At 36.9% G+C, this 24,484-nt stretch overlaps 1 protein-coding gene across 8 annotated transcripts in view; it reads right to left on the reverse strand.

Moving 5' to 3' along the window:
• TRPS1 (transcriptional repressor GATA binding 1) overlaps nucleotides 1–24,484 on the reverse strand; it is a 236,890-nt gene that overhangs the window by 161,083 nt on the left and 51,323 nt on the right. For all 8 annotated transcript variants that reach the window (XM_077167515.1, XM_077167510.1, XM_077167514.1 and 5 more), the window contains 2 exons: nucleotides 15,167–16,296; nucleotides 1,792–2,395 (listed from right to left, as the gene is read on the reverse strand). In XM_077167515.1, the coding sequence (XP_077023630.1) occupies nucleotides 1,792–2,395; nucleotides 15,167–16,296 (1,734 nt within the window). The remainder of the gene's footprint in view (nucleotides 1–1,791; nucleotides 2,396–15,166; nucleotides 16,297–24,484) is intronic.

Below are 24,484 nucleotides of genomic sequence, written 5' to 3' on the forward strand. Positions count from 1 at the left end.
TGTGGAGGAGCTATAAAAACAGCTGAAAATGATGAAAAAGAAACTTGGGTCAAGGAATTAAGAAAGTGGAGTAAGTGGGGGGGAAAAGCACAATTTTTAGAAAAGTAATATTATAATCCTTAGCCTGCTCAAAAAAATGTACATACCAGGCTTGGGTGGTAGACTAACCCACTGCTTACTCAACTATTTATAATTCCAAATTCTTAGAAGACCCAAAGTAATCCTGAAACAGTTTAACAGATTCAAAAAATGGTTTGTATCAAATGAAGATTTCATGAATGAAAAGAATTTTAAGGAGAAAATATATGTGGGGTTGGGGGGAGAGGCCTGGCACAGCTAAAAATTCACACCCTCTAGGTGGGAGCTGAGATTAATCTAATCTAGAAACTTTCACTTCTTCCTTATGTCCCACAACTCTAGGAACCACTTGAGACCAGAAGAGACAGTGGGGACTTATAAGTAAAGAAATGCAGCGCCTCGTATATTTATTTGAAAAAAGTTCCCTGAATTAAATACCCTATTGAAGAGCACAAGCTCTATTTCTTTCTCTTCTTTCCAAAGTTACTTACAATGAACTTGCTCCTTCCCTGCAGGAAGGATACTTTGTTTCTCAGTGTACAAAGGCGTGACTGCAGAAGGGAAAGGTAACAGCTTTTATAATTAAATGCATACCTCTAAGGGACCGTTCTCAAATCCACTAGAGAATACCTGAGAAGTGCTGACAGGCTTCAGAGAATCTGCAGGAAATGAGAGCAAACCAGCCATGCGGACATCGGGAAGAGCAGTTTCTTCTCCCCAGGATGCATCTAGAGAGAGCTTCTGGGTCTGACCCGCAGGTCCCAGCATCAGGCTAACTGAACTATATTTTCTAACTGGATCTACTGTAAAGGTTCGCTGGTTTCTGATCCTTCCTTCTATGCACCCGCAAAGTTTCAAAATCACCCAGAAAGCTCAGAACTTTCTCAGCGTTAAAGTGAAATGTAGAGAAGTGGTGGTGCCTTAGGCAAAAAAGCAAGCATCACGTACTGGGAGTTTGCAAATTTGCAAAACCTAAACTGTTTCCTGACAATGCTGAGTTTACACAGCATGAAGAGAGTTAGCAAGGATTTCATTTTACTCAGTTGTATCCCCTCCCCCTCAAATGGAAAAATGTCTTTCACCCCTTCTCCCCCCAAAAAAACTGATATAAAATGCACAAAGCCCTGTGGTTTTTTGGATGCTTTTCACATCATTTACGTTTAGCTTTATCTCACTTCCCCCCATTTTCTCGGCAACCAAACAAGTATTGCCATTTGTACACAATTACACTGTGGGTTTCACAAAACATTACATTTCTGTATGGACATCTTACCAAGGGCTGTATGTTCTCAGTGATCTAAATCTCTGATCTTTCTTATTAACCGTCACACCACCTTAAAATTTTAGAGGCCTTTAGTTATTTTCATGTAGCAGATGTATGTCCTTCTGGGTTTCTAAACCTCCCTTCTCCAAATGCAGCCTTGTTGTTTTGCATAATCACCAGGAATGATTAACGGAAATTCAATCCGAGCCATTAGCAAAGAAACAAGTGACTGCCCACCATGTCTCAAGTGTGTGCATGGCACACGCAAACACACATAAGCTACTCTCTGCCCTGGTGGCCTTGTGAGTATAAATCTCACCGAGACTGATATAGACCATTCAGTTTCACTTCAAAGAAAGTAATAGTTAATCTAGGGAATGGGCATCCCTCCATTTTTACCCCTTCAAAATATATGAATTGTTTTTGTTTTTAAATTAAAACCTTCCTACCCGTAACAGGGACTGGGATTCGTCCTTGGACTTGCTTTCTCCGGATGCAGGATACTGCTGGGGCAGGGCCCCAGACTTCTCTCCACCAGCTGGCACCCCCTGCAGGAATCCCTTGGTCTCGACAGCCAAGCCATAAATAGGTCGTGCCAGGTGGGCAGCTTCTACATTCGGGCTATCCCTTAGAGGCTTTGTCTGCTCTTGGGTGCCGGACACAGGCGTCAGGAGTCCCAAGCTTGCCTGAGTGTAGGATGGGCTGCCCCGCAGGATGTCTGCCCCTCGCCAAGTCACAGCGCGAAGCTCTTCGCTGGAACTCTCAGTCCAAACTTTCTCTTTGAGCCCGTCCTTATCTTCCAACTTCTCCCTCTTCACTACACTCTCTGAAAGCGGCTCCCCCATTTTAGAGTCTGGGTTTAGCAGACTGTAGACCTTGAGGTCAATTTTGGGCTCCTCCTTGATGGTGGACACGGCATGACCGTCCTCTTCGCCGTTGGCCGTGGTGACGTCCTGGTCGTGGCAATGAGCAGTGTTGAAGTGCTCCAGCAGGGCCTGAGTGTCGGCTGCTGTGAAACTGCACTGACGGCATTTGTAGCAGCTGTGTGCTCTCCTGGAGAAAAAGAAAGCAGTCATTGGAAATCTCGCATTCTGAAAAGATTGTGTGTGTGTGTGTGTGTGTGTGTGTGTGGGTGTGCGTGTGTGTGTTTGGAATAGTCTCTAAGCACTTGAATTTTATCTCATGTGAAACAGTAGGTAGAAGGCAATATAATATTCTCCACAACCAGAAACTGGAATGTAATTAACTGGTACTGTCAATTCAATGTAAAGAATATGAAGTTCCCTTTTGTTATATTAGCCATAACAGGTACACACACACACACTCCAGCTGATAAACATTAAAACTGGTTGGTTTGCTTTCTTATCAAATGATCTGCTCTGTTCATTTTACCTTGATCAGATGATTATCAATTCTATGTTATTTAAGTGGATAGTCATATGGTTTTTTTCTACCTGATTTAATCAGTGGACTTATCACTTTTCTGTTTACTAAAACTAAAATGAGATTTTTTTTCACTATAAATACACTTACATTTCTAATGTGGAAGTGCTTTGTACAGCTATTCCAGGAATAAGCTCTACCTAACTGATTACAACGGTCTTTTCCATCATGCAGTTTAAATCTATTTGGTCAATTAAAGATGGCTGAGTGATCTGCGTAATCTAGTAAATACGATGTTATTAAAAGCCCAAGAATTTTCTAGACAAATTCTATACATCTGTAAGGACATATACACATGTAACAAATTGAGTGTCTGTTGGGTATCAAGCAACATAATAGACGTTTTTCATATATATTCATTTAAATGGTGTATATGTGAGACAGTGTGTGTGCTTTCTTTTTAAAGGGCTTAAAGAGAGATCAGTGACTTCTATATTAGGACATGTGTTTGATTAACAAAGAAGAACAGAGGCACTGCATAAGTAAAAGGCAAACCCAAAAGGTACACAAAATGACTGGAATAAGGAATACTTCCTTTAAATATAAAAACTTGATATGGTTCTCTAAATAAGTACCATGAGAAACACTTGCTACTAAATTGGAATAATGTGCTGTAAGTTACTAACTTCAAACAAAGAAACAAAATATATTTTATGAGTTAGCATTCTGTTTAAAGCTATTGCAAGACATATATTCATACAAGTACTTTTAGATAATCTGCAAAATATCACTTTGCCAGGCATTGAGTACAAATTGCGAATAAAAAACACCTGATCCCTGCCCACCTCGTCTTTAGAGTCTCATTGGAAGTGACAGACTTCCCATTAGACTAAAAATGAATATGTAATTACAAAGAGTGATATGTGCTAAGAATGAAATATAGAGCATGGTAATTGGGAGGGCTGAGGTCAGAAAAGTCTTTCTGCAGGGCAGAGCCTCTTTCTCTGATCAACCTTGTCTATGTTATCAGTCTGTCTGCCTGTCCATCTACCTATCCATCTGAAGAACTAAAGAATAAGAAGGAGCTAAAGGGAAGGGAAAGAGAAGCACATTCCACCAGAGATTATAGCGTGGCTGACAAGCCTGAGATAGTGAAAAGAGGCCATTATGTCTTGAGAGCAATAATCAACCAAGCTGGAGTCATTTAGAGCTGTAGGTATGGGAAGGAGGATGGTCGTCTTCAAGGTTGAGGGAAGCAAGGTTAATGGAGTCAAGGTCAAAGCATGTTTTAATCACTTTGGAACTGTAATAGTTTCTGTATTAAATAACTTCATTCCCTTAAGAGACATTTTTTTTTCCATTCTACATATACAATCAGTAATTCTTAATATCATCACATAGTTGCATATTCATCATTTCTTAGAACATTTGCATCGATTTAGAAAAAGATATAAAAAGACAACAGAAAAAGTTATAAAATGATAACAGAGAAAAAAAAGATTATACATACCATAAAAAAAGAGAGAGACATTTCTGATGATCAAAAGAATTTTCCTATTTTATGGAACAAAACTCCAAATGTATTAGGACGTAACAAAATCATCAACCAGTATTGATGTATTAAGTACTCTGTAGAGTACTTAATGTTGTACCTAATGAGCATTTATCATTAAAATCTAATATTAGTTTCTTATCATTAAGGGCTTGTGTTTTATTGAATAAGTATGGCCATTTACTTTTAACTTTTTAGAAATTATTTTAAACTTCTCTCCTAGTTTCCCTTCATTGGCTTAAGTAATCAGATAAAACAAAAAGAAATATTAGAAATGAGAAATAATTTGATATGATGACAATGAAAATATAATATCAAAATTAATTTTTATCCCTAATTGAAGCAGTCTAACTTTTAAGATGAGAATGTCTATGAAACAGGAGTAAGAGCCTTGCTTGTCCAGGCCAGAAAATCCAAAGACAGAATTAAGATCACAGAGCACAACAGCCAAGACCTAAAATCCAGGACCTAGAAGCTTTGAGAACCTCAACCAAAGAACCAAAACCACATTCTAACTTGATCCAACAGGAAATTAGCTACAAAACCCACAAAAACAGCAACCAAAAATTTGTTTTGTTTACAATGCCCAACCATACAGACAAAAATGAATTTATCAGAATGGGTAAAGTTCAAAACATACTCAGGAAATACCCTACTAAAGATACAATGTGTAATCTATTGAGTCACGGACATTAAAAATGAGCAAACTTCAGGAAGCACATTCACAAGTTCTGATCAACCTTCAACCTGAGACAGATCTGAGGGACTCTCGGGGCTGAGCAGAATCGCCCGCGTGGTTTCTCTGACATGAAGGCTGTCTGCAAGACCTCTGTGATGGGAACTCTGACTACAAAATGACACCATAAATTGCCACCATTACTTCTACCAAGACTGGTGCCTTTAATGCAAACATTCCAAAGAATTACACTGATGCTATTTCAAGAAATAAAAGTTGTAAATATTAGGACAAAAAGGAGATAGTATCAAGTTATTAGGGAAGAAATACTTGATTCTAGAGCAGCAGACAGCAAACTGTTTTAAAATAGCTGACTCTCAATTCTTGCCAGAGAAGTAATTTGGCATAATAACTAGCATAGGTTCTAGAACCAGAATGCCTGGATTTCAATCTTAGGTCTGTATTTAACTATATATGTGACTCTGGACAATTTATAGAACCTGTGCCACAGTTTCCTCATCTGCAAAGTAAAAGTAATACTGCTTTTTCATAGGATTCCTGCAAATATTAAGTAACATTCATAGCAAGTGTAAGTTAGTAAGGGTAAAGCAGTATAAATCCTAAATGTAAATAAAGATCCTCTGTTCTGTGTAAATCTGCATTCTATACTCTTTACACAAAGGAGTTTAAACTTACGAACTGATACTTTGGTATCATTATTTTGAATTAGACCTTGTACCTTAACAACGGCACACATCATTCTTAAAACCAACTTAATTCCTAGAAAATCCTTTGCTTTGGGTCACTGCCAAGTAGAATATAGTTTCAAAATTGGAAATGCATCTTAGGCTGTGTTAAGATTATATAGCTTTGATATTTATTTATTCTGCAATCTAAAAATGTCCCTGAGCCACCCCCATCCCTTCACCAAACAGAGATCAATGCATTATTCAACTCATATTTCCTCTCAAATATACAAAGCTCTGGTATATATAGAGTTCATCACAAAGCATCACTCCTTAAGACAAGGAATCTAGTCCCTCTAGGTTTTTGCACAGCTCCTGTGCAGAACTGAGACTCAGAGCTCCTTAGCAATACAAATTTCAAGGTCTCCTTGTTGACTTACTAATCAGAATCTACTAGGCATAACCCCAAAATGTGAATTTTTAACAAAGTCCTCAGATGACACTGCAGAGACCGGTATTTATGAACCACATTACTAGACATACCATGGTTCTAAACCAACTTGAATACATTAAAAGAAATGCCCCATCTCCCAAGACATTAATAAAAAAATTGGTGATGACCTTCCTGTCTTTGTTATTCAGAACCTTAAGAGTATGAGTCTGGCTATATTAATGAAAAATGAATAAAGCTTGACAATAAACTGCTAAACCATTCAATCTTCCAGGTCATTCAATACCACTAAGTGAAGTAGAAAAGGCAGTTTGCTACATGGCACCCTAGAGGACTGAATGACTCCTTTCTTCCCATAAAATCAGTCCTACCTAAACGATAAATGAAACATGAAATAGACAACATGACTGTATTTTCAACAGCTTGAAGCAAGCTGTTGAAACTTTTCAATAACCTAAAGTAACATCTAGATCAGTGCTCCTCAAATTTATAACACTGCATAGGAATCATCTGGGGATTTTGTTAAAAGTTAGAAGACTGGACACTTCCAACAGGCTCCCAGATGATCTGATGCTTTGGGTCCACAGACTCGGCCTTGAGCCGCAAAGATCACGCAGCCAGGGTCAGAAATGGCATTAAAACAGTATGAGTTAGCTCAAAACAAACCCTTGGTATAGAATAGCTACCACTTCACAGAACATTCCTAAATGAGTACTTAATAAGGAGCAACGTGGTTTCCCATCTCAAAGTACATGTGATATCAGGCACCTTTGAGAGTCAAAATTAACAGCTTTATCAGTTAAACTACAAACATCAAATTAGCCTAATCCCAAACCATTGGTTCATCTTTTCCACTTCATTGTTTGGGGACTGCCTCCCCAATCCCTTTTAGTGCTAAACTATTTACACGTGTGTTATCTCACAACAATCCCATCAAGTGAATATTTCCATCCTCATTTCATTGATGAAGCTGAGGCAGAGGGAGGCTAATTCATTTAAAATATTAGGGAAGGCATGATAATACTTTCTTCAACTTGTCCATGGTTACTCTCTTATGTCTGTTCATTGGTAATTGATGCAATGATATCAGCTTGTTGGGAAACCAGCTCCTGAAAGATGAGCTTTATCTCCAAAAACTGTCATTCTCTCAATAATAATTGAGAAACTTTGAAAATAATGCCATACCCTCAAAGGGTAAATACAGATTGTTCCAGTTATGGATATGAGAAGCAATACTCAAGAAAACAAAATTAGCCATTGAGAAATGACCTTAGTTTGCACTCACCACTAACCTAAAAATGCATTTTATTTTACCTGCATTAGTATGAAAACATCAAAGAGGTATAGGAAGTTCTTCATTCCACAAGACTCACTTCAATCATTCCTGCATCCATAAAGATTTCCCAAATGATTCGATCCAAGAGTGAAGCTAGCATCTTCTGAGCTTACTATAAAACTGGGTGGTCCTCTCAGGATATGTCACACATCATCATACCGTCTTTTGTTAGAATCTTGCGTCAGTCTTACTTCACAGCTATATGGTAATTGCTTTAGATCAAAACCAAAGCTCACACATTTCTGTCTTCCCCTGCTCCCAGGTCATCCACATAGTCAATGAAAATCTGCTTATTAACCAAAAGGAATGAATAATCACAGCCCTGGGGATGTTCAGGACACTGGATTTAATACGTAGTCATAAAGCAGTAGAGAAATATCTAGAGGTACTTTAGCACTTTGCAGATGACATATTTTGCGTAAATTCTGAGTAAATTCTTCATTATTTAAAAACTCTTCAAATTTCTGGCTATTCTAACCCAAATTAATTTAAAAGACACTGCAAATATATATTGCATTAATTTAAATTTTAGACCCTCCTTCACTATTGGATAGCAAATACTCTCCTCATGCTACCTCAGGCGCAAAGGATGTCATTTTGTTAAGTATCCCTAAGATAGGGCACCCAATTAAATGTGAATTGCGAATAAAAAACAAGCAACTTTCTTAGTATAAGTATGCCCCACTCAATATTTGATACATACATATATATAAATCTAAGTATGTCCATGTAATATTTATGGTATTGACTACATGAATCAAAGACTCTTTGATGAAAGGGCTAAAATCATATTTCGTCCCTGGGCAAAATTACATCAGATTTCCTAAAATGAACAAATTGCACTTAATTCAAGCAATTTAAAAGTTCTGTGAAAAAATGTTTTATTCTTTGTCCTACTTTATAGAAATTTTATGTGCTATAAAAAAGCATTTATTTCAGATCCATCCATATTTAAATAAAGAGTGGCCTTTTATCCTAACAGTACTTCATTAATTAGTAGAGATGATTATAAACTATTTTCATAATTTATAAAGGACTGAAGGATGCTTCTGGAAAAATCAGCTAAATGATGCCACTCATTAACTCAACTCTAATATAGTATTTATATTTTCAGTATAAAACAGACCACATATGTTAAGTATCCTTTTTAGTTATGCTTTTCATCTTTAGGTTTCAACTTTCATAAATTTATACCATCACCTGTAAAGCTCACTTTTCCTAAGCGACAGTATTTCTCCTTCAATAGTTTTAACCAGTTTTTCCTCTTCTATGACTAAACGGAGCACCACAGTATATGAGTCACTCAGAAACACTAACTAATCAGATGTCAAAAGGTAATTTTTGGTGATTAGAGAGTCAAACAGCTATGGATAAATTATCGTAGCAGAAAGGGAAAGGAAAGTGATGAAATTTAAATAGCTTTCAGTAGATCTGAGATCAAATAAAGCTAGTCATTGTTCTGATATCTATTTTGTTGGTTTAAGATCTATAATGGGCAGCCCTTGATCTGGCTAGCTGTAGAACGATGAAACGAAAGCAGGCAAAGAAAGCATTTGACGGACAGAGGCAAGTATGAAATCACGCATGGGTAAAAAATTCCATCTTTTAAAAGTTGAAAACATATCAGTCACTTAACTTAAAAGAGTAATATTTGTCAAAATATACATAATATATAGCCTTAGATGTGTAGGCAGCCTTAGTCTGTACAGTATAATTTAAGATAAATTGAAATAAAATTCTTTTCAATCCATCTCACCTACATTTTTAAGCTGAAATAATCTAAATAGCATTTATTCATTTCAGACAACACGCATTTCTGTGGGGTTAAAGTGGGAGGAACTTTCACCTTCAAGAGGCAGAAGAAAATACAACTAAAGTCATATCTGAAAAATTCCAACCTATAATTAACTTTCAAAAAGATGAGATCCTCTCCCAAATGCTTAAAATAGAAAAGTTTTCCAACAAAGTAAGTAAGAAATGTGAAAAATTCATACACACTTCATGAGCTCATTACTAAAACTCTCTTATTTCAAAACCTGATAATTTTTTGTACAGTGTTCAGGATCATTTAATATGAGACTTCTAATAAATAATGTGTATTTAAAAAGGGAGTAACAGTGCATTATTTTCTTGACGGGCTACAATATCCAGAGAAACTTTCCATCTCACAATGGGAATTTTCTACTTGAACTATTATGCTCATTTCAAAGTATGACAGGCAACTGATTTATTATGAATTGTTTAAGAAAACATGACACATAACATACACAAATCTAAATGTAACCACCATTGCCCTCACCCTTTTAGGAACTCTGTACTAATGCACTGTGTACTTGGCTTTTTTAGATGTGTTGATAATTAAGTGCTTATCATAAAAATCTATTCTTCAGAATTAGCAGAGCATGCAGTCCATGATCTTTCACAGAACTCTTATAAGATCAGGACTGAGAGGAATCTACATTAATTTGACTATGTCCTCTACCCGATATTATTTCATTCAGCCTGAGTTTACATAGTTTAAGTCTAAAAGGTATCAATACCATTTAAAAATGTTTTCGATATAGCCACAACAGACAGGTACTTAGCATCACAACCACCACCAAGATATAAATGCATTTATCCACATTCTAGCCCATCATGCAACTGTTAATATTTGTAGGTGAGAGTGACTGTATTATGCTTTGATAAGTAGTTTTTTACAGTGAGATTGACCACTTATTCATACATGTATGTGATGTGTATTTTCTCTTTAAATTGTTGCCTCATTTCTTTAATTTTAAAATCTTTTGCAATGTTAATATGTATATGCATGTATGTGTGTGTGTGTGTGTAAAACGCATGTCTTATATTTGGGGTTGTATCCTGTAAATAGCTTGTCGTTGAATTTTCCTGTATAAATACAGTTTGATAAGATCTTTTAAGTAGAAATTTCAACCCATCTATGTTCACTCACTGATTTCTAGACTTTATTTTCTACCACCTTTCTTCTGGCATTGTTATAGCTTTTCTCCATGCTTCTTTTTGAATAAGAACATTTGTCTTAAAAAAAAAAGCCTAATTGGAAATTAAGGGTGTTCTTTGTTTGATTATTCCACTTTATTCTTTTGTTCGGTTTTGGAAATTATGTATACTTTTCCTATTCTTTAATAGGTTACCCTTAAAATTCCAATATATGTAACCGAGGATGTTAGAACACCTCAGTTCCCATCATCTTACCCTCCCATGTTAAATAATACAGCTGGCCAATAGCTTAGTTCTGTCCCTTTGTTAACTGTATAAATAAGGCAGGATATGCTTGTTTAGATTTACCCAGGTGCTTTCCTGGTCTTTGCTCACCTGAAAATATTTTTTCTAGGTTTCTGTTTTTGAAACTGGTACATGACACTAGATTGAGAGGGTTTTTTGTTTTGTTTTGTTTTGCTTTTCCCACTCAACACTTTGAATAGTATTCCTGCTTCTTTTTTCCATTGATCTGATAAAATGTCTGCTGTCGACCTAATTGTATCTTCTAGGTAGGTTGATCTGCTGGTGCTCTCTGGCTGCTCTTAAGGATGTCTCTGTCTTGGCATTCTTTACTCTTACTACAGTGTGTTATAATTGGATTTATTGCATTTATCCTACTTAGTGTATGTTACATGTTTTTTTGTATCTATATACATCTCTTTCATCTAGAAAATCTTCAGCCATTATCTTTCCATATATTGATTTCCTTATCCTCCATTCTATTCTTTCTTTCTGAGACTCTGATTAGATTATTTAGAACAGCTATAGTCATATATATGTATATATATGTACATATATATGTATATATATATTCGCTCTCCACCTTTCATATTTTCCATCTGTCATCTCTAGTACACTCCGGGTATGTCTTCAGATTTAAGTTCTTATCAACTCATTCCCTCTATAGCATTTTCTAATCTGTTATTTAACCTATCCAATGTATTTTAAGTCTTGGCAGTTATATTTCTGAATTAAACAAATGTTGTTTCCGGTTTTTGGATCTTCTTGGCCATTCATAGTTTCATATTCTTTCTCAACCTTGTAATTCTAATTCTTATTTCTTTAAACATTTAATAATTAGCATTTTGTGATTGAAAACTCCTATCTCAATCCATCCAAATCTCCCAACTTTCTATCTAAATCTATCTATCTGACTATTTTCTATTTGCTTATCTATCTATCTATAAATCTATCTGTTATCATAGTAAGCTCATATAAGGTTTATTTTAATTCATGGACATCTTTGGAGGCCAAAACTGGAGTAATTTTCTATAGAGAAAATGTACATTTACCCCGAATAGGAGCCAGAGGAAGGTACCAAAGTGAAATCATTTTAACCACCTTCTAAGTTCCAGCTTAAAGTGGAACTCATAGATCCAGCATCCTCTCTCTGCCACTGATGTCATATTTCTTCCCCTGAATCTGCAGAATTAATGTTGGCATTTGCCCTCATCACAAGCTCACATTCCGTCTGTTTGCTGTTCACTCCTCCCCGGTCTGGGTTTAGCTTGCTGTTGTTGAGGAGAGGAAGAAAAGCTTCAGAAATTTCCCTTTGTTAGTCGATGTCTGGCAATGTATTAAATTGTATGTTTTATCAACTACAGTCGTTCTGTGAGGAGATAACCCTGCAACTTGGGCCAGAAACATAACTTTTACACTGACATTTTTGATAGGGAGAATGGTAGCCAACTAGAAAATGGGTGCACTGTCTAATTAAATACTATATAATAAAATAAATGGAGTTAGAGAAACCAATTCATGTGGAGAATATAATAATTCAGTGCTGATGTGAGCGAGGGGATATCCGTGGTAAGGACGACACATCTCAAGAAAAGAGAACTGATCAGGTCCCAATTATTGACTGATAATGTCTGCAGGACAATTAACCATAAACATAGCTCTTAGGGAAAATGTGCACGGAATCGAATCCCGACTGATGTTTTGCACACAGGGCTCTAAATCGATTCTACTATTTCTCCGCTGCAGTTATTTGCTAGCCATATGATTCCACATATTATACAGTTCTTGGCTTATGCTAATGTTTTACTACCCTGTAACTCTTGTATTTAAAGTCTGAAAAGCCTTGACTACGCCATAATAATAACACAGAACTGTGGTGGAAATTCTCCAACTTGAACAATATGAAGAAATATAAACTTAATTAGAAAAATACTCTAGTGATATGGTGGCTCTTGTCTTCATATTCTAACTTCAAAGTCTGGCATTTTGGGGGAAGCGCTGTGATAGTAGATTAAATTGCAAACATCTATGTGAATATTCCTTTTCACCTCCCTGGGATCACCACTGCTGTTCACTTTCAGTAGAGTTTCTCTGCAGTACCTTCCTACCAAGCTGCCAATCCTGAAACTGCAGGTATCCAAATTTCAAATATTTCTACAAGAACTCATAAACAGATTAGAGGTAAACTATATTCAGCAACTTAAAAGCTCTAGGGACACCCAAATTGCGTTCAGTTTTAGGAATAAGTACACGGGCATTTTAATGGCCTAGAGACAATGATGTTCTTTTTTATCATTTAACTGATAAAATGCTGAGAAGTCAACTTAAATTCAAAGTGCACAGAGAGCTGTCATTTAGTGGGGAGCCCTAGGTCCTCCTAAAGGCTTCAGTGTGAAATGAATCGCCATGCAAATACTTAGGCAGAAAAGATCCAAAGCCATATAATAATCAAAGGTCAAAATTTAACTAATCTTGGAGTTACAAGGTTTTTTATAACTACTGTGCAGTTACGGGATTCCATAACTTAAAATTATTCACTGAGCACCTATTAGCCATACTGGTCCTGTACTAAAATTTGTGTAGATACGGTGGTGAACTACACAAGCACAGTCTCTTCCCTCTGGAGCTTACTACCATTACCAAATATTATTTTGTAAGATTTTTATTTATACTTTTATTCTTTGGAGGATTTTTTTTTTGCTTACCGATAGTGTGTCGAAAGTGTGTTTTTCTGAATAGGTTTTCAGGCAATGGCCTTGGCTTCCTCAAGCAAAGTTACTTGTCCAAGCAATCTGGTAGATAGATGTGTTCGAATGTGTGTGCGTGTGTATGGGTGAGTTAGCTGATTTTCTCATGATAAAAGTAAATTGCCCTCTTTAGAAAAGGATTGTCTAATTTTACATCACCTAACAAATGTACATCCACAACATACATATTCACACATCCACACTGGTAGAGCTCAGAAGGATGCTAATGTCTGCTAGCCCCAGAAATAAATTAGCATGCAGCCGACATCAGAGGAGCCAGAAACACTCACTGCAAGTGTGAACACATATTTGATTGCAGGACCGCGTCTTGCCTGGTGCTGACCTCATAAATTAAACAGTGCAAATCTCAAGTAAGTGTTTTCTGAATATTTTCATTCACTGTGAACATTAGGATGCCCTTCAAATTAACATCTAACATTATTAGGCTATTGCTGGACATGAACTGCTTCATTACTGTTGACTGACAAGACATCGTACCCTCACGCTAACACACAACGGGTCAAGAGAATTGGAGGAAATGTTTAAAATCCGGGGATAGGAAAATTGAAATCACTGGATTTTTAAACAAGGATGTTGAATTGAATGGAATTATGAGGGGAAAAAAACAACAACTTCAAAAGCAGTAAAACACTTTACTTTGATTTTAAGAGGCCTAATAACAAGAAAGCACTCAAAAAGTGGTAAGTAGTATCTGAACAAGCTGTTGAACTTAATTCCTACTTACAGCTCCAGCCTTGGCTAAAATGTTTCTTCCTTAGGGAGGCATTTCTTAATCTGCCAGATTAGGCTGGGTTTCCATTATATAGAGCCACAGCACCCTGCATGTCCTATTTTATGACACTTATCACTCTGTCTGTTAAGTGCTTATCTTCCCTACCAAAGTCTCAATTCCATGAGGGTTCTGTGCTGTCCTCCTTTCCCTGTATCTTCAGTGGCTGGCACAACGTGTAGTTTTGGAATTGACCAATTAATTAGGAAATGGAGCCATAAACAAATAAACATATGTATCTTAAACTCATCTCTTGAAAAAATTAGGAAGGATTAACTGGGGAAAAGTCAAATTTCTAAAGATATTAGGGTGAAAGTAGAGGGAACACATGAACCTACCCTGACTGTAGTTATGAATCTGAAAATAGCTTAAGTGTTTTACCTGCTCAGAGGAGTGGCTGTGCAGGAATCCAAAATCACACATATTACAGAATACTCACCTTCATATTACCATTTGGATGTCAAACAATGAGGTGCAATGTTTCAAACTGGAAGACCATCCAATCTCATTTTAAAAGAAAAATGAACAATGTGTACTCAGGCAGACTGTTTCTCAGGTGGAGCAGAGACTAGAACATATTATAGTGGCACCTTTGATTTGGGAGCAGCTGCATCAAAAATTATGGGACACAGAGTCATACTTAGCATGGACAAATAAATGGATTGAGGTTAATGGGTAAGCTCATCAGCAATACTGAGAATTTTTAAATCCATTCAGTAAATGGCATAGAACAGGTATGAAACCTAAGAGTAAATGGCCTGAAACAAGGAGCCAAATTAAAACCCCTGGTTGTAACATCTAAAAATACGTGGTCTGCAATTTTATTACTCATCTTTGATGTCACCTTGTCTTCCCACTCCCTCGATTGGGAAGAATCACTACCAACAATTCTTGGATCATCCCTCAGGATTCCTTCTACTTCCATTTCATTTTCCTGATATTCACCCCCACTTGGCTCACCTGTAGTGTCGAGAAATCTCTTCTTCCACCTGGGTAATAAAATCACATTTGGTACATGAGTGTTCTTTGCTCTCCTTGACAGCCTGCTGCCCATCTGAGCTTTGCAGATGATTTGCTTCTTGTTTGACATCCGATGCTTGGGACTCATGCACACTCTCATAATGAAAGAGGAGCACATCCACATCAGGAGTGGAGAATGAGCATTGATGGCACTGGTGTTTGACTCTTGAGCTTCCGGCCGTTCCAGGAGACAAGTGCAAAAGCAAGAGCGCACAGTGGGAACAATTACTTTTTCTACAAGCAAACGGATAAGTAATTTCTCCAAGGTGCTTTTCTGGGCTGCAAAGGCCTCTGGGACAGAATGGACAGTGTTTAATGGTGCACTTGTGAATGTTATGGAGCTGTTGATAATGACGGAGAAGTGGCCCCACGATAATTACATCAGGGCCATGGCTTTTGGAATATCTAAAGTCACAGAACTGACAATTGTAGCTTGTTACCATATTGTCCTCTGCTGCCTTGCTGGAGAAGTCCTTCTTTTTAGTCCCACTAGAGCCCTTCTCTGTCTTGGTCATTGGCTCTCCTTCTGCACTTTTGGCTAAATCATTCTGATTAATGACAGAGCCCCTGGAAAGCTTATCATTCATTTCTGGATTAAGGCCGCCTGACAGCGCTCCTCCATGCTGCTTCCCATAATGTTCTAGCAGTTTAAGTGAGCTAGATGACTCACAACTGAAACTACAAAATTTACACCAGTAGTAGCTGGTGGCATCGGTACCATTTTGTCTCGAGGAATCAAGGGGCTTGATGGGCACCGAGTAGCCAACAGGAGTATCATCTCCCGCCTTGACTGTGATCTTGTCCTGCCACTTGCCCAAGTCTCCAGAATCACTGGATCGAAGAGTGGGGATGGATTTGTTAGAGTTTTTCTCTGAAGGTTTCACACCCTCAGAGGAGGGGAGAGAAGCTTTTATTTTGTTCGGGTGAGTCTGAAGAAAGTGTTGTTCTAGTTCAGTTGATGAGTTGCCCATATAAGTGAAATTGCAGAATTTACAGCGGAAGTACTTGGTGTTTCCTTGGCAATCTGGTGTTTTTCGTCCGATGCCAATGAACGTTCCACCTGAAGTGACCTGGTGTAGAAGAGATGGACGTTACTTCAAAACGTGTCATTAATTCAATCGACACTCAGTGGGGGCTGGGGGAAACCTGCTAAGTATTCCACATCAAAAAATATTATAGCCCTCCTGCTTTTTATAAAATCACTTGAATAATCAGAGCAGAATAAATTCACTCTTCATTTCTCAGTAGCTACTCCGTGAGAGGCTCATTATGCCAAACACTTTAGGTCAACGTAACAGATGAAAATAAGAAGTGAAAGCACTATAACTAATTCAAGAGATTTAATAATAAATACTTTTAAAAGACTAAGAAAATAATTTTCAACTGTGTAGGGTATACTACCGTCTCCTTCAAATCACATTCCTGTGGAAACATCCAAATCACATGGGATCTCTTTTCACAAAGTTTAAGGGTTGCTGACAAAACCAGAGGCAGCTGCTCAGAGATTACCCAATGCAGACATTCTCCAAGGAAATCTTCTGATCCCTTCCTAACAGCAATGAGGCTATAGGCAGAGATGAGGTTTGTCTTTTGGGTAAAATAAAGGTGCTAATATGACCAAGCAAAATGGTTTATAATTGAAGCTCTAGCAATCTCAATTAACTAAAAATAAAATGAATGGAGTGGGCAAGGATCCTGGTGATTTAAAATGTTTCCCAATCCAGAACAAACAAACGAAAAGACAGAAATCTTTCATGGTCTTTATTGAATCAAAGCTCTGTCTCACAGCAGAAAACCCACGCGTGGATCATGGAGATGTTCAAAGACCAAGTAAAATCACCTCAGCTCTGCTTTCTTTCCCAAACTATGAAATTACACAGTAACGGGCTAGGAAGGCCTTTAAAGGACACTTCATATCATACCCTGCCTCTTGTCTCTGGATGCCCCTCAACCTCAATGCTCAACCAAGTGCCTCCAGTGAGCAGCCGGAATTCATGGTTTATACAGAGTTTTTTACTGAAATGCTCCAAAGAGGGAGCAATTTCCTCTCCCAAGACTCAGAGATTTTTTGAATTTTTCTAGCAACCAGATGTATTACATTAAGCAAGTGGCATAATCATCTTCTGCCTCTTCAACAGCTGCTCAAAAATGACACGTGTGATCACTGCTCATTTCCAACTCACTCCATAAGAAGAGACTCAGGCATTTCAAAATCATTTAAAAGACCCTACTTAAAATGCAAGCAATATTTCTCTAGCACATTGAGAGATATGTTGGCATTGCTATTGTACAGGTCTGAGATGCTAGGCTTCACTCTGCCACTTAAAGAGAGGTGTGACCTTGGCCATGTAACGTAACCTTTCTGGCCAACAGCTTCCTGTACTGGGGCAACTTCTAAATTTATCTCCAGTATTTCAGGTCTAAGAAATGCACATTAACACAAACAACTCAACATCAACTGTGGATTAAGATAATTTATGAAGGTCTTCCACAAACTTTGAAGGATAATAACGCTGCACTTTAGACACTGTCTGTATCATAAGGCCAAGCACACAGATTTTGATGTCAAAAGCAGAGCACCATCTAATCAGAAACTTAGGAATGGGGCACCCTCTTTGGCAATGATTCTGACAATCAATCAATGGCATGAGAGACCTCAAAGCCAGACAGCTCAAGGATCCGGTTTGTTCACCTTTCTAACCTAGCATTTAAGTGACTAAAGCAACTAGAATTTGCATTGAAATGTACTATAACAACGTTTCTGCATGTACTTCTCAATTTATCAGAGATGAAAAGAAAACGTATTTTCAAAAAACAAAACATTTAAATGCGTTCAACTCGGGTATTTTCTTCAAGAACTTATTTAAACTAAAAAAAAAGTGACAGATTCCAAAGCATCCCATTCTTCACTATTGTAGACAGAGAAAGCAAGTGGGCAAAATCTAGCGATGGAAATCTGCTTTGTTTTAGCTACGACACTGCTTCAGAGCTGCTGAGGGTCCCTAAAATAAAATGTTTTGTACTCGTGCTTGTAGAACAGGGGTTCTCAGGAGAGACCATGGCACATCATCACTATTTCTTTGATTTTGCAATCTTCACACCTCATGCTCCATGTTCACTTAGAAAGGGCTGAACAAAAAGTGCAAAGATTCTTAGGAAGTCCCTCCACGTATAACTTTAAAATAAATTTATTACTAAGCATCACAATATCCCTTCCAGTATTTGACAATAATCTTTTTTTTTTTTGGCAACGATCTTAGGGTCAGAAAATCCAGGCTTTGAATGACCACCATCATGTGAAGAAACCATGAAAGAAAAGAGGCATTTTATTAAAAACAGCCAGCAAAGGCTTTTGGTTTAGGACTTACTCATCAACTATGGAAATTGTGTTAGATCTTTTAAGTTGATGGTGTCAAAGTGGCTCAAAGTTGTATTTTTAACCCATGGAAAATGACCCAACTATATTATTTAAGATGAATTTAGGTTATATACTTCAATTATGCAGAAGACTGACTGAAAATTACTTACTGCTGACCACTCTTTAAAAACTACACACACACACACAAAAAAAAACACCAAGATCTCATCTCACGGCAAGAATCATATATTGACGCTTCTTTGTATTATCTATTTACCTTCTCGGTAAATAGCAATAAGTCATAAAAGCATTATATATATTATTTATAATGAATATAATATTTATTATTAATAAATTAGCTTTCTTATATAAGCTAATTTTGTGAATTTGCCTAATCTTGCTGATATTTATAGGATGTCAGTATTCTAGTCCTCATCTCTTTCAAAAAGATGTAAAGGCTAAAGTTGTGGCAATTTATACTTTCTACCAAAACAGATGTACACTTAAGTCATAGTAAAATATAACAATGTTTCATTAAACATCATTGTAAAACAAAACATAATGTCCTCTTTTAAGTGCTAGTATATATGACTATTGACCATATTCATTTTATTTCCTAGACCCACAAACATTAATTTGAAATGATTCTTTTCTAGGCTAAACGCAAACACACTGCAAGAACTGTTTTGCAAAATAAGTGCTTGCAGGAACATTTTTAAGGATTCATTGCCAGGAAACAAGGTCTCACATTCAAAGAATTATTTCAAAGTTTTCAAGTGGTTGAATCCAACAAAGAGTAGAAAAATTTATCCCTCCCTGGCTCTGACTACAATAAAAAGAGATCAGAAGCCAAATAAAGAGTACAGCTTTCAATCTTTCTCTATTTGTTAACCAGAACTTTAATTATAACCCATTAATTCAGTAGTTTCTTTGAAATGGATTTCCATGCATTTCAAATTACATTAGCCACAAATTCTACTTAGGTCAAAAATTACGTCTATTTATTCATCCCAATTAGTAGCTACCGAGTATATAGCTTGTGCCAGGCTCTGTGATAACTATTAGATATATGCCAGTAAACAATCTAGACCACATCTCTGCCCTTGAGATACTTACATTTTAAGATCCAAATTAAGATCTAAATCCAATTTAGAAAATTGATTTCTAAATGTTGTGTTAGTTAATCTTTTAATTAATAAATATATATATATATACATATAGTACACTTTGCCTTTCATAGGATTAGTGTGGATCAAGAGAGGAAATGTTTTGGAAAGTGATGTGCAAACTGTAGAATTGTGCTGTCCAATGGAACTTCGTGCATGAAGGAAAATGATGTACAGTGTGCCCAGTCCAATACAGTTGCCACCAGCCACATGCGGATATTGAGCCCTTGAAACAGGGCTAATGTGATGGAAGAGGCTTTTTTAAAATTGAATTTTATATAAGTGATTTCTTATTATTTTCTTAATTTAGTCTTAATTAATTAACTTAGTCACATGTGGCTAGTGTTACCATACTGGATCTACGGTTCCATTCACATGGATGGGATCATTATTTAAAATAAAATGAACTGTGAATTTCTCCTGCCAGCGGGATGAATAGACAAAATAGAGAGAAACTAGTGACAGAAACTCATAAACCTGACACTCCCAGCAATCTTAGTCGTAAAGGAGAAGGCTCATTCCTCTGTTACTAAGTGAATGCTTTATATTCTTTTTTTGACTACAGGAAGAGTATCTTATTAAGCTTTTGAAATAAGCACGGCCTCAATACATTTTGGTTGAATGAGTAAATGAACTCATTAAGGGAGATGTGAACATAGATGTGAATTTCCCAGCCAGGCCACCAAGTTATCCGGGATAAGAAAGCAACAGTAATCCATGGCTCCATTATCAGAGGCTTGACCCACACATATGGGCTCCTTCAAAAAAAGCACAAAATGCATGTTTCTCCCAAAAGCAAATGACTGTGGAACTATTATCCACTTGTGAACTGGAATCATATTCTGAGAGGATATATAATTATATTATAATAATACCCACCATACCAGGGAAGTTACGAAAAAGAATAGATTTTAAATTGTTTTTCACTGACTGAGGGCTAATGATGCTTCTTAATCCTATTTTTATCTCAATCCTATTTTTATCTTTAAATACTATTCCATTCATAGAGTATTTTCCAAAGCTTTCACTTCTAATTTATTTACATATATATTCATAGACTGTTTTAATGCAGAGGTCAAAAATATAAGTGTTGGCTTCTTTCCAAGGTCTTTAACCTGAATTCGTTCCCTCCCTCCTAATTAACAACGAGCACAAAATAAAAAGAATAATATCTAAAAGCACACGTCAAAGGAAAATATTTTTACAAAGCCTTAGACTTCTTAAAATGAAACTTAAGTGCATGTACTTATTTTCAACATAACAAAAAAAGAGTTGTCTGAACTAAACACAAACTTTTCCTCAAATGCGATTAATTTTCAAGTACTATAATCGATAGCAACAAAAACAGTTATAAGGGTATCTTATAGCTCATTTTTGGGATTACAGTAAGGCATACTCTACCCAGGATAAGTTTTCTCCTTTTATGTAGCATAATGTCAAATAATTTCCCTATGGTTATCTGGTATTTGAGCTGATAAAATAACAATAAATCCTAAAGTCCATCTCAATAATTTGGAACACAGACTCCTATAGGGAAAATACACAAAACGAAACATCAAATGCAGTGCAAGTGGAGTAAAAAGCTGAGTGTATTATCCACAACACTTGTCTTCTGTGTCCGACCCGCTGTCACCACTGGCTCCCAATGCAGATACCTAAGAATTTCACGTGTGTTCTAAAGAGTATCCTAATGGGAAAACAGAGAGGGTAATCACTGAGCATGCAGAACATCATTCCCCCAGGAGAGGGTGCTTGATTCATGCCTCTTATGTGCCATTCCCTGGGGATAGAAGGAGAAGCAACACAGCCCCAAACCCTACCATGTCTATGGCTTAGTGCACAAGAATTACAAGTTAATAGATGACAACACCACTGTGATGTGTCCACTGCGAGATGCACGAGCACCCATGAAATCACAGAAGAACGGTGATTTCTTCATAACTGACAAGGTCAGAAGTGACTTCCAGAAGAGGTGACAACTGAGCTGGGGGTGGATGAGCTGGTGTTTGAGATGAACCTCAAAGGAGATGAACATGGAATAGCATTTCAGGTGGAGGAAATAAAATGAGAGAAATACATATGAAGGTGAAACAATGCAAGTTGTTCTCAGGAAATATTGAGGTCAATGGGTTGTTAGCAACTCTCCAAATGGAATCTGCTGCATAATGGTATCTGCTAGGCAATAAGGACTCTATGTGGGCAAGCCTTATTCTATTATTCCTTCTAGAAGAAAAGTGAAAAATAATTTTGAAAAGGAATGTCCGATTAGAGTGCTATTTAATTATAAAAGTAAAATTATATCACTATACTTAAATGATATATTGTTATAGGAGGAAAGTTGACCTACACTTCCTATAAAATATAGGAAAACTAATCTACAAGTAGAATTGTAAACAAAAGACAAGTAGAAGGAAGGAAGGAAAGAGGGAAGAAAGGAAGATAGGCTGGGAGGGAAAGAAGAGGGTGGGAGGAACAAAAAGGGGAAGGAGGAAGGGGTAGAAGAGAGAGTGGAGGGTAGAAGAGGAGGAAGGAAGAATTTTAAAAAACAGACAAGAAGGAAAGGAGAAAAAGGGAGCAAAAGAAAGAGGAGGTGAGAAGAAAAGGGAAGAGAAGAGAAAGGATACAGGAAAAGAAGAGAAGAGGGGTGGGGTGGGGGGACCAGTTACAAAGTAGGCAGTTAAAGAATAAAGGAGGAAGAATGGGACAAACTACTCAACTACAGGGGAGAGATAAATATCAGAAAGAAATGTGGGTTAACTGAGATCTCCAGCCTGATTGACTTGAAAATAGTAGTTGAAGAAAGGAGGCAAAAATAATTGTTTGGGGGAAGATTCAGCAACTTCAGTTTAACACTTTGAGGTGCCAGCCATCCATTGGCTAGAAAAACAGATCTTAGAGCAAATTGTGATTTACTGTAAGATTTTCAAATATGGTACCGGACACTTGAAAGAATTCAGGCATTCCTGAGTCTTACATCTTCAGTTCTAGTCCAGTAGGGTATTTCTGAATTCCTCAAAATCCTCATTGTACCCACACATCCTTCACTGTAAGAAGCCAGTGAAATCAGACAGTAGCCTCAAATTATTAAAATAGACATAGTTCTCTGTCTCCACACCCATTACTGCACTTACTCATGGGCAAAGAACAAAACTTTAATTACACAGCCCTGGAGATCATAAATGGATGCTAGATGCAACCCCTTCATCTTCAATGCTCATAGGAAAAAGCAACCTAGATTGTGCTTAGTAACTAGACTATTAAATCATAAATTCCTAAAACAAAGTCCTCTAAAGTATGAATTGCATGGAACGCTTGTATCAAATGCCTCTTAAATTGGATATAGAACATATCCCTAATTGATTAAATTACTCACTCTACTAGAACTAGTTTCTGAAGCAAAAGTACCAGTGAAAATGAATCACCATAATTTTTAAAACAGGCAAATAAGCCCAATTAGTACTTTTCAATAATTTAACTGATCAGTCCATTAAATTCAAACAAGGCAGTATTATACTACATGAATTAGATAACAGAGAATTTCAAAGAAATCATTAAAAGTCCCCCAAATTCAATGTGCTTCACAGTCTGCATTAAACAGCCCAGTGCTGCTAACCTTTGCACCTCCTCCCTTACGTGCAAGTGGCCTGCATTGCTTTCTCTATTTGCAGTAAACCCAGTCTTAAATTTAGGAAAGCTATGGATCCTGGTGGCTGTTCAGAGAGGTTTCTGCAGCCTACGTAGCATGGTTTGGTTTACATCCATTTCCTCCATTTAACACAATTCAGTGAGCTCGGGCAGGTCACTTCAATCCTTCTACGCTTCAGTTTCCTCATTTTTTAAATAGACATATGAATAGTGTCGACTTCAAGGTTTTTTTTTTATTATGCAGATTTTTAATTAATATATGTGAAGACTTTAGATCCACATACGCACATAAGATACACTGAATAAACCTTAACCATTATTAGGAATAAATCCGAAATTGGAAAAAGTAGAGGATATGTGCAATTTTTTATTATGAAAATTAATAAGCAAAGATGTATTGATCACATTAAAAATAATGCAGGCAAATAAATTTTACATTTGACCTTCAACTAAAATTATACCAGGATTTTTCTGATATTCTGGAAATGCCTAACACTTACTTCAAAATTTAGACTCATATTATGAAGAATGACACTTAGAATTATAGGTCCAGGATCTAATGATTTGGGGATCCAGGCTCTGTGAAGGAAATCAGAAATGAAAAGGAACCCTCTCTGACTCCCAATTTACTCAGCCAGGGGCACTACTTACATGTTGTGTTTCCGGTAGCTCCATATATGCTGCAATTACAAAGAGCTGAGAAATAAAAAGAACTAGATAATCTGCTAACTTGCTATGGTCAGCAGAGCAAGCCATTTGAGAGCTAAAACTTTTACTAGGTTTTGACTAATGCCAAATGTGATCAGATTAATAACCAGCATTTCTTCTTCTGAACACTGAAATGATAATCAAGAAAGTGATAATATGTGCTTTACCTGATAGCACATAAACTGAAAATCAAAGAGGGATTGACATTTATCATACTGATCCTCCTGGAACAAAGCAAAGTAGAGCTGTAACGGTCATGCAGGTAAAGGGATTAGTGAAGATGGTCAAACTTCTTTGCTCTACTGGGGTAGCAACATTATCCAGCTCTGCCATGTACTTTGATGAAAATAACCAGGAAAATGCCAGAACTTTGCTTTGCTA

The sequence above is a fragment of the Tamandua tetradactyla genome, chromosome 6 (genome assembly GCF_023851605.1).
Source record: "Tamandua tetradactyla isolate mTamTet1 chromosome 6, mTamTet1.pri, whole genome shotgun sequence".
Classification (NCBI taxonomy): domain Eukaryota; kingdom Metazoa; phylum Chordata; class Mammalia; order Pilosa; family Myrmecophagidae; genus Tamandua; species Tamandua tetradactyla.